This window comes from Polyodon spathula, chromosome 1 (genome assembly GCF_017654505.1).
Source record: "Polyodon spathula isolate WHYD16114869_AA chromosome 1, ASM1765450v1, whole genome shotgun sequence".
NCBI lineage: Eukaryota > Metazoa > Chordata > Actinopteri > Acipenseriformes > Polyodontidae > Polyodon > Polyodon spathula.
Window position 1 is genome coordinate 36805299 of NC_054534.1, and position 12548 is coordinate 36817846.

General features: G+C 34.7%; 1 protein-coding gene across 1 annotated transcript; it reads left to right on the plus strand.

Annotated features, from left to right (window-relative positions):
* The first annotated feature begins 3863 nt into the window (after window positions 1-3863).
* LOC121319330 (signal peptidase complex catalytic subunit SEC11C-like) lies at window positions 3864-8410 on the plus strand. The gene is given in 7 exon segments (XM_041256694.1): window positions 3864-3917; window positions 5199-5287; window positions 6216-6304; window positions 6307-6364; window positions 6889-7008; window positions 7283-7340; window positions 8375-8410. Coding segments are annotated over 7 exon segments (504 nt in total).
* The last annotated feature ends 4138 nt before the right edge of the window (window positions 8411-12548 follow it).

Consider the following 12548-nt stretch of genomic DNA (forward strand, 5'->3'; position numbering starts at 1 on the left):
AGCAGTCTGGGCCAGCCTCTTTAGGAGGGTGAGAGAAGCCAGCCCTATACTCTCCTGCTAGAGAAGATACAGACAAGGGCTTTACAGAGAGCAGGGAAACATGCTAGGAAACAAAAAACGAAGTGTAGAACCAACATCACTAGTGTTAAGCAGTAGGTTTCAATGTGATTGTCATTTTCAGTATGTTTTTTTAAAAAAAAAATATATATAATATATAATACATAAGACCTTCGGCAAGGTTGTCTGTGAAACCAGAAGAACACCTTATGGCTGAGTGTTTAAAGTTATGGATACAAAAAAATACGACATTTTTTAAAAAAATATGTATTCTCAACAATCAACGATATATTAACATTGCATTCTATTTTTGAAAAGTAATTATTTTAAGAGTGTAATGCGGTGGATAGCAGTGTTTAATTAGTTAGATGAATGACAGTCGCTGCCATACGTGAAGCAGGAGTTTTGGTGCAATTACAGATTCTGTTGTATCATTCTTGACAAACACCCATTATAATTATCCCAAGCTTTAAGCTCAGCTATCAAGGTGTTATTGTTTGCCTTTTTTTCTTTAGAGTGTGGTGCCACCTGTTGTCCAAATATATATATAAAAAAATTCAGGTGTTAGGGTGTTGTCTGTCCTGATTTATTCTCTACAAATTGGTAATACAGGAAATTCAAATGCAAATGAGTATTTCTGTTTAGATTACCAAGCATGGGTTCACCAACCAATTTTATGGCGATATGTTGACAGTTTAAAGGAAAGTCATTTTTGGTGTACAAATTGTAGATCAATTTAAAGACTACATCTGATAATTCTTAAGATGCTCTATATTTTAAAAAAAAATAATAAAATAAGTGATGTAAGAACTATAAATGGACTTCTTTGTGAACCTAAACATATCGGGCAGTATGATCTAAGGTATATGTAATATCAGATAAAATAGTTTCTAAACATGAATATGCAGATTTGAAAATGGTCACATGTTAAAAGAATGTGGCACTGAAACGGTTAATGTTCACCGGACACCAACTGGACTATATTTTCTGCCCGTCTTGTTTTCTCCCAGGCTTGCTACTCTCATGTTACCCCTCTGCTTCATACCATCCACTGGCTACCTATCTCTGCTCACATTCAATTCAAGATCCTTGTTTTTGCCTACCGCTCTCTTCACCACACTGCCCCCTCCTAACTCCAATCCCTTGTGTCTTCTTACACCCTACCTCGCCCTCTCAGCTCCTCCTCTACAGACCAACTGGTCATGCCTTACCTCCACTCTCCATCCTGCAGTACCTGCTTCTTCCCTTCCTTAGCCAGTGATGGAGCAAGCTACCGGAGAACCAGGACTGCTCCGTCTCTCACTGCCATCTGCAGCCTCCTCAAGACCCACCTGCTCAGACTGCACTTGTAGATCTTTTGATCTACTACTCCTATTATGCACTGGACTTGCCTGGCCTATGCAACACATTACTGGATCCTCAGCTGATGCACTATCCTTGCACTATTGCACTACTTCTATATCATTGTAGATATAACTTGTTGTAATCTTTACTTCTTGCATCCTAGTTCATATTGTATTTTTAGTAGTATTATTTGCATGAGGAGATCAAAGAGAGAAATAAAATAAAGATATGTATGGGTGATCCACAGATGAGATACACAATAAAATGTTCACGGTCAACTGAATATGTATGTAAATTACATTGGCTTTAAAAAACACAACAATTTTTTCACTTTCCTTACATGGATGCAAAGGCTTTATATACATATCCTTATAATTTTATTAAAAGAGAAAAAAAAAAACTGTAAATTAAATACGGTTCTACATGATTTGTCCTTTCCACTGCTGATGTATTATATGGTGGAATGAGTTGTAAGTTTAAATATCTAAGACTTGCATATTCTTATATTTTCTCCATTGTAGCTCTTTTCAGTTTCTTTATTATTGCATTTAAGCTTGCTCTGCTGACAGCTTACTTCATCTCCAGCTTTACAGGACAACAGTGGCATCCAGGAAAACATTGCCTGTCTGTAAGCAAAACGCTCAATGACATGTTACCCTGTGGATCTTTGTCATGGCAAATCAATATGTCAAGCCCATTTAGCTACAGAACTTTCTTGCACAGGGCTGACCTTTTCATTATCAGTGTGTGTATATCCTGTGATATCCTTAAAGCAATGGGAGAGGCTGCAGGCAATAAAGTCATTCTTTTACAAAGAACTTCAAGTTCTTCTATTTTTACTCACATCTCAACAATTTCTCAGTTTTTAAAAGTAGCAAGCAGGGAAAGTAACTGTTTCTTTAAATTGATATGCTTAATTAAAAATCTGATTTGAACTGCATGCTATTTTGAGGAGTATCATTCTAGCTGTGAATGAATGGATCTTTCCATCATTTCATGTAGCTATGAGCTGACCTGGTTGACATTTGATATGATCACAATACAACAAAGATTAGTGTTGGTTAAACAGTAAGTAGCTTCAGATGTAATTTTTTTTTTTTTTTTTTTTTTTTTTTTTTTTTCAATTCCCTTGACAACACCACTTATTTATGATGTTTGCACTATAATAATAATAATAATAATAATAATAATAATAATAATAATAATAATAATAATAATAATAATAGAACATCTGGTGACTGTAATTGCTGTTACTCATTTGAAGGAAAACATGAAAAGCAGGAAGGTGTTTGTCCTGTAACATGGAAATTACACATGCAAATCAGCCAATGCAAATTAACTTCAATGGCTGTAGTTAAATAACGCCTTGACAAAACAACATGATAAATTTAGTAAAAAATATGGTTTGGTTTGTGGTTGTGTGTGCATTTAAATCACATATAAAAAATGAATTAGAAAAACATGTATTTCATATCAGTCAACTAGTGGTCACTAGAGATTAATGTCTCCGTAAATTTATTAAGCTTTTTCAACAGTTCACATACTGCACACACTGTTTAATGAAAGAAAGAAAGAAAAAAACACAATAAGTTATATGTATGTTTCTTTTGTGTTCAGATGCCCTATTATTGGGGCACACACAAACCTTTACAAACGTCCATGTACCAATAAACCACAGTGTGCAGTTTATGATAAAGGTGCTATGAAAGAAAGTGCAAATGTTATACATAATTGTTCTTTATTAACAAGAAATTAAACACTAATATATATATATATATATATATATATATATATATATATATATATATATATATATATATATATATATATATATAAATTTGTTAAAAAATGAAAATCTTTTTCAATTGTTAAAATTTAACACTCATAGTTCTACAATTTATGTATGCTATGTCACCATGTATTATAACAAATAATATACAATAAAACTGTACAAAATTATATGGAGGGTTTCTGGTGACACTGGCTAATCACTTGAGCTTTGGTGTACATTACTCCTTATATTTAGTAGCAGTAGTCGTATTGCTATTTGAATTCATATTAACTAATTATTATATAGCGATATAGGTTAACGCAGGCAGGGACATCACACAGGGCAAGGCAATCCACACACAGGCGGCGGGAGGGCGCCGACCCGGGACCTCTCGCACTAAAGCATAGCACCGATATCACTGTACAAAAGAGCCGGCTCCTTTGCAAGGAGTGTATATCGGGCTCATGCCCCTGTGTGTGATTACGCCACCTACCAGCCCTGCTGCTGCCTTTCCCCGTGCAAGTTACACTCTACCCTGCCAGCCTCAAGTCCGCCCCGGACTTGCCCACCAGTCTATAGTCTGACGAGTGAGTGCCGGGGTAGCTGCATCCCACCCTAACACCAAGCGTAGCGACATAGGTTAACACAGGCAGGAGCAAAACACAGGGCGAGGCAATCCACACACAGGCGGATGGCGGGCGCAAACCCGGGACCCCTTGTACTCAAGCATAGTGCCGATACCGCTGTACGAAGGAGCCGATGCGCGTGCCTGCGTTAACCTATTTCGCTACAATACTTTCACATGCACTACTGCTGTATAATAATAATAATAATAATAATAACAATAACAAACATATCCGTATGTTAAAGGGTTAGCGTAAAGAAATCTCTCAGACTGATAGAAATAGTGATTCTGAAACACGTTTCTGATTCTCGAATTGTACAACTTTTAAAGTGGACTTTCCTGAAAAGTTAAGTCTAAAGTATAAGATGTTTGGTTTATGACACAATAAAAAAGTAATTTTCTACAAAAAATCTCAACAAACACAATTTTGAATAAAAGTCTGTACAGTACATTATTTTACAGCAGATGTCCGTGTGCAATAATAGTATAAATACTTCTAATTGCATGCATTTTTCCCACATTCAACATTGCAGCCAGGAGAGAAATAACCATTTCCACCGCTGCCCTCTAGTGGTTACATTACGATTTTAAAGAAAATGAACACCAAATGTAATGTACACGTTTGTAGTCTGTCTGATTCCAGAACATGACCCATAACAACATTTCAAACAATTCCTTAAACATTTCCTTTTGCATATATTACATACATTGATGTACCTGCTTGGAAACCACTGTAGCCTATCGCGTAGACCTATATTTTTGACAGTCGAGGCGATAAGATTAATCCTCATGGGGAAAAATATAGTGTACTATAAAAAACAAAAAAACAAAAACAAAAACAACAAAAAAAAAACAGCTGCAGTCAAACCAGCTTCTTCCCCCATTGAACTGCTTGTCACCCTCTTGCTACAGAGGCATGCCCAGGCTGCCAGTCCCTGTATAAATGTGTTAATGTATAAAGCTGTCTGCACTGTTTTTCTTACACTGTAAATATATTACAGGAAACAGCTATATTAATCTTATAATACTAAATACAAAACATTAAACATTTGTTAACTTAGAAATTATTAAATAAATGTTGTCAATTAAATTATTTAAAATTCTTATTGCATTTAAGACTCTAGTACTTCTAGATATATCTTTAATATTTATCGTTACATAAATCTATACCTACTGTAAATACACCTGGTAACCATGGTGAGAAACTATAAATAAATGGTCCTAAGTCCTACTCTTTGCTGGTCACCGGCATCAAACTTGTTACGTCAGTTGGCAACAACAGTATTGTATGTAGTTAAATCAGCGACACCAGAATACTGAAGGGGGTATTTGTGTGTCGTAAGGTTAAAAGTTAAAAGTTATCACCATGTCTTTTCCCATAGCTGTACTTCCAGTTTATAGACAGTGTCTGTGGTGTTCACTGCCTTGATGATTTGGAAGGCTCTTATTGTTGTCACGTTATCTTCGTGTCCGGTCGTTAGTGTTCTAAGGTATGCCACATTTTTGTCTACTTCAGAGTTACACACATATCTAACTTACTTACAATGTACCTGGAAGGTAAAATGTAAAAATATGCAAAATGTAAAGTTGTCGCTATTGTGCTGGATTCAAAATGACTTTCTTTAACTCTTATGCACCCAGCCTGTATTTCTAGTGGAGAGGGAATTTACCGGCAGTGAGAATAGACACAGCTACCTCAACACTATCGGTATGATAAGGTGACACCATGGGCAGCCAGGACAGCACTGGTCTGATATGAAGTCTGCTGTTGGTTAATTTTTAATTTTTTTGATTGTACTGTGATTGTTGCTGATCGTTCTGGGAAGTTGGTTGATGGAAATCTGTAGCAAAGTCTTCTCTTCAAATTGATGCTTAAAAACATCAGTAATTTGTGAAGCCTGGAACAGAAAAACACCTGCCAAGTGAGTGCCTGCTAGCTGCCAGATCAGCTCTCTTACCCATTGTGTCTGCAACTGACAGCGTAAGAGGGACAGGATGCTTTTACATAACATGATAAATATCACAGATGCCATTTGCCTAAAAAAAAACATAATTCATGCAAGGAACTGGCTATCTTCCACCCTCTATAATCTTGGAGTCTCTATATCCATTTCAAGAGAAACAATAGGATTAAAACACTACATCATCCCCCATGAATGTGTTTACCTATGGATTTTAATGTACCTAACTTTTAGGCTGATATATATATATATATATATATATATATATATATATATATATATATATATATATATATATATATATATATATATATATATATATTTTAACCAACAACCTTACAAAACCATCTTTAATGTAATTCTGGCTTGTTTACTTTAATACCCACAACGTGCATTTGTATTGCAAAATGAATACCAAGAGTTCTTATAACCTATTCCTTTTTTGTTGTTGTTGTAGTGGAAGTATGGATCCAGCTTTTTACAGAGGAGACCTGCTGTTAATCACAAACTATCCAGACAAACCAATCGGAGCTGGAGACATGCCTGTATTGAGATTAAAGGCAGACGCTATCTGCTTATCCACAGAGTCATAAAAGTCCATGAAGAGTAAATTCATTGATCTTTCAAAATTTTTATGCAATATTGTATTATTGTATTATTCCCTCTAAGTGCAGAACTATGTCATGGTGAATGTTTTGATATGCAACAGATTCAACATTGCTGGTTGCTATTGATTGTCTCAATCTAGGTATAGTTACACAATTACATAGTAATTGCAGTACAGTATTTCTCTATACATTTGTGTTTTAACCAAAAAACAGTAGCATTTTGATACAATTATGGTACAAACATACCAATACCTCAGAAGACTAATTTACAGTATGTATGGCATGATCAGGGCATAGTGAATATCACAACTCGTACTGCACCCTCCAAGAATGAATGAAGCAAATCAGTGGCGTACATACAATAGTTACATCCATTAAAAAAAAAGCAAAAAACAGTTTGTAACACTTTTTGGGCAGTGTTTAATGTCATTTCAAATTGTTAAATATAATGCATTGAGAAATGCGTATTTAATGGCAATTCATTGGCAAATAAGGCTAAAGCTTCTTCTCTTTTTGTTCTAGCAAAAATGGAGAAGTCAAGTTCCTCACAAAAGGAGACAATAATGAAGTGGATGACCGTGGATTGTACAATGAGGACCAGCTCTGGGTTACCAGGAAATATGTACTGGGAAAGGTGAAAGGGTAGGACATGTCTTATTTTCATTCTGTTTCATTTGATTGCTGTTTCACTAAACCTCAGTTTCTGCGCTTTCTGTCTCAACTTAAAAAAAAAAAAAAAAATTCTGGACATCTAGGTTTTCAGTCAAGTTCTGAAACTCAGTCATCCATGGGTGTGGTGTTGTTTGCAGTTTCAGACAATAAAGTGTGACCATGCAGGCACATTTTAACATATGACAGATGGCAGTTATACAGTATGTGTTGCCTGAGAGTAAACTAGATTTAATTTTCTTAACAGGGTTTTGCCTTATGTAGGAATGGTGACCATTGTGGTGGCGAGCTACCCCCTGATTAAGGTAAGGGTATGGAAACCTCAATGGATTTCAGAGGTACAAGAGACACATTAAAACACAACAGGCCAAACATACAAAGAAAACAAAGGCAGTATTGGTGTTGAAAACAAAACACATTTAACATCTAATGTTTCTTTTAGTTTTAACATAACCACAAGTCACTTTGGCAAACAATAACATTATTTTTATTACCCTAACATTACAAACACATTATCACCCTTTATTACAAAATACCGTATTGAGTTAACTCTTTGGTGCAAATACAAAAAGTCCTATAGAACAAGGTACAAATAAACCCTCTAGTGCCATGAATTTGTAGCCCCAACATAACCTCATGATGAGGGTTGTGATTTGTGGATTTCAGTATCAGCGGCATGGTGGTTGTCTTTCTGGGTGACTCAAGTGACTTGCACTCCCTGTGGCAAAGATAACTTGATCATGAGGTATCCTGTAGAGCCAGTGCACACTGCAGTCTTTGGCAGCAATCGCTCGGGGTGAACTGACAACAGAATGATGTTTTAGGAGTCTTACACTGCCATTACACGACACTTTACTTTCTTGTGCCTCACTCCCACACAATAGTTAAATGGAGTACAAGAAGCTTCCTTTTGTAAGGTCATGGTCATTTCTAATATAAAACAAGGTTAAAATGGAAATAAATTGTATGTTATTATAAATGGCTATTTATTTTTAGTATATGCTATTGCTTTGTGAATGTAGTATCTTTATTGACAAATGGAAACAGTAAAATTATTTCTCACTGTCTTCTCTTTTTTAATTTTAATATTACTGCACACCCAACTACCACTGAGTGTTAAACATTTATGGATGATATCATGTATTTACAGTAGGTGAGGCATCGTTTGACCAGATTGTTAACTGCATAAATGGCACCATGATTGCTGCTTTGCTTGCTAAGTTTAGTTAAATAGCATACATCAAAAGCCAAAAAAATGTAAATTATTTTATTTGATTGATATTTCTCTTTATAAAACATCACAATGTGCTTCTCATTATCTGTCTGAATCTTGTTGTAGGCTGGAAACAGACAGTTGGAAATGAGGTTGGAGTAGAAGGCATACTATACAGTACACTGTATGTCTGTTCATTGGGTTACTTTACTGATAACTGAAATGGTCTGGGATTCTGGAGTTTAAAAGACAGCTTAATATACATCTCTATGATGAAAAAGTTGATAACCATGAGGTATATGAACAATGTGTACAAAGTAGCATGTATTACGACATGGCAATGCAAAGTTTCTTGAAAAATGATGAATTCCCAAGACAGATAGTTTGACAGATCTATGACTCCAGATTGTTTTTCTGAACACCTTAAGGTAAAGAATATGCATATCCAGTTTGATCAAAATTAGATAAGCGATTCTCAAGGTACATGAAAAAAAAAGTACTGTAAGTGTGAGATACATACGGACGGATGTGCAGACAGAGACACCTCCATACATACCTACAATATGATACTCCTAACAATATGCAAACCAATGTGAATTGCAGGAGATTTCATCCCATGCGAGGGTAATAAAGTACTGCCTGATTGTGTGGGTTAGTTGCTTGAAAAGCACTTCAGTGCCCTCAGGTTGTCACAATATATTCTGACATGTTAACTGTTATAAATGTTTAAAAGAATACAGTGCGCTGTACATGATTTGACTATAACTCAAAGGGCAACTGTGGATTTCAGCCTTGGAGAATATAGATTTTTAAAAGATGAGGTGTATTATTGACTGCAGACACCTTTTTAAAAAGAAAATTGATCTTTATTCCTGAATATTACATAACAAAGTGCACCTCAGCTTGCATCCACTCTGTGGGCGATTGTTGTTCAAGGGATAATAATATTTGTTCTTGTTCTTCGCTTTCATTTTATCACCAAAAAACAAAACCATTTAAAATGTATTTCTATTTTTGTGTTCTATGATGAGAAACTGTTACTGTTAGAAACAATTCAGCATGTTTAGTTTTTTTTGGTTTTATAATTTGTATATAAAACTACTGTACTAAAATGTATAGTATTTTGGCCAATTCAATGTAATCAATTCCCACTTTGTTTCTGAGCTAAGGCAACCCCCTCAACACCCACTATAACACAACCTTCACATCTGCTCTTCAGCCATGTTATAAACAGAGCTCTTATAGCCACATGGTGTAGTCACAGTATAATACTGTTCAGCCATGATACTCCAGGTTACTTTGACATTGTGAGGAAGTGTTTCCTAAACCTTACAGACAAGTAGGCTTTTTCTATGTTGCGCTTTTGAAAAAAGGCTTAATTCCCAGGGGGCTTTTTAGAGAGATACATTGACAGTTCAACATTCAACATTCAGCACGACACACGACTAAACAACAAATATGTGTGTACTCATTATCTAAACAACAATCAAAACTTTACTCTTCTCATGACTTGTTTTTGACTGCACTGTTTTTATTTTCTATTCTAACACTGTTTGGTATTTTTTAAATTCTGTAAATTAAAAAATACATAGATGTTTTAAGGAAACAAACAGCTAGAGTGAAAGACACTCCTGACATGTTACCAGTTTTTATATAATACTGTTAGATGAATGATTTCCATAACCTTGTTATACAAAGATCTCCAGATCTGCTGCTGTTTAGATCAATTGAATTGACATTGAATTATATCACTTAGTTGTTTGTTTACAATAATGAAATTAAAATGAAAGAGTAATGCTTTGCAAAGTTGTTATTGTGTTAAAGAGCACAGTGCATTACATAGCTGTCTGGTAAGTGTTTTATATATGCAAATTATACAGTGTGTCACACAGTTTATTTTGTTAATGTATTTTGTTCCTATATAAATGTTCATTTCATTCAAATGCAGTGTCAATTTAATTCATTCAAAAACGAATGTTAATACCTACTAAAAGTAATTAAGAAATGCCTGAATGATTTAAATAAGAACAATAGAAGGTTATTGATAAAGTTTGACAGGAAGTAGTTCTGACAGACAGTGCGTATACACAGAAAAGCTTTCACAAAGCAAAGAAAAGGGGCTGGAATTACCACCTATGAAAATCTTTTGACAATTTTTTTTTTGGCCAAATACAGTTACATTGAACATTTTATTAAAACTATGTCATAACTTACAAAATATTGCATTTCCCTGTAGAATTGTTTCTTTAATTACCTTCTCTTAATGGCAGCCATACTAAGATACCCAATGCAAACATGCTTTTAAATCACACTGTATGCTGAAACTATATTATATACATATATTGTTCTGTCCTTAATGTTTGTAAGGGCAATTTATGTTACAAGAAAATATGTTGCAATATATGTATGCAACATTTTAAGTATCTCATGAGGTAGTACATTGTCCCACCTTCAGCTCACTCAGCTCAATGAGAAACTGAGGACAAGGGACTGTCAAGAAAATAATTATTCAAATGAGAAGTAAATATTTTTCCTTTAAAAAAGCACCCCAAAAAGTTTATTCATTGTCCAGACCTTGCTTACAGAAGCTTAGCTGTCAAATATGGTGTGCTTACATTAAGCCTGCATGTTTTGTTAAATTTGCTGTTTTAACACCTTATATTGCCAAGACTATTTGCTATATAGGCTGTATAAACACATTCCAACTTTATACAGTATATCTGTTATAGTGCTGTTATGTGGAATGTGGCTTTGGCATAATCGTAGTCCAATAAGCACCCTTTGCCATTGGTCATGTGACTGTTTGGATTTTCATCTTTAAAATGTAATATACAGCTGTAATTTATAGTTGGAAAGGCAATTCTTGTCTCTCAATGAAATGTCAGTAAAGAGTTACCCCATCAAGAAGCGATTTGGGGGTTGTCAGGGATCCATTGAGATGAGGTCTACCACAGATCACTTAATCAATATATAACAATTGAATTCACTTTGTTGACAGTTTGACTAAATTAATGTAAGTTTAATTGGTAAATTACAGTAATTGCTTCTCTTCCTGAATGTATGTACAAAGTTTTGCATTTTTTGTTCAACTACCAGAATTCAAGATACCATTACCCAGGGAAGATGTCTGTTTACACATGAAGATAATATCTATGAGAATTTGATAATATCAGACATATATTGAAATACCGAGTGTCCTTTTTTGAAATACAGTATTGTGATTGGTGAACACAATTCAATTATTATTTTAGACTTTCTTGTTCTTAAATAAATGTAGGCAAAATGTTACTTAACTGCCCTGCATCCTATACAGCATAGAATTAGAACATAACAGCGATAAGTCCAAGAGATAAGTCCCCAGACACAAAACAGATTTTTCTTATACTGTCAGCAAACGTCAGTGTGTTGTAGCTCTTAATAAAATAAATTATTTTTGAATTGTTGCGTCTGATATATTCCAAACATTAAAGATGTCTTATTAAAGAGGTTATTTTAGATTAAGTATTTTATTGCGATAGATTGATATTGTACATTCTGAGCATTGCGCACTGTGGGTGTCTTAACTTGCAGGTTGTAATTATAACCATTGAATAGGTTATTTTATTGCGTGATATGTGAAACGTGCAGGAGCAAAAAAACGAAAACCAAAAAAAAAAAAAAAAAAAAAAAAAACGATAGAGAAGTGTACAATGAATAACCTCCCCATAGTGTTGTCAGTCAGTAAGATTATTAATCACATGATCTGAAACGCAGTATAACATTTCATTTAGACTATCAATTTGCAGGAGAAAAGTGTAGTGGTTTAATAACAGAGAGATTTCTTCAATATAATGAGCATTCATAAATGTATGGTCCGTGCAAATGGTCCCAAAAGTCATTGCTGACGTGTTTCAAATATTGTGCTAAGATTATTAACTCAAATACCCCGGTGTTAATAAACGTAGCAATACCAGGAGCTGTTAACACCTTTAATAATAGCCTGATTCACGAAACATTGCCATGCTGATGTAAACATGTTGACAGCTTTCAATAAGATTTTACAAAAGCACAATAAGCTACACCAATGAAAAATGCCACATATAACAAATGATTGTAGATTTTCTTTATTTGGTGTCATCGCCAAATTGTAAGGCAGTGAAGCGATGTCCCAGAGGCGAGCACCAAATGTAAAGACACTACGCCCCCCACCGCCCCCCCTCCACGACGTACTGTTCTACCTTAGATCTAATAGAAAAGTGTACTCAAAACAAACGTCAGGGTTATTTTGACACTCGATTTCGTCACGATTTCTTATAAATTC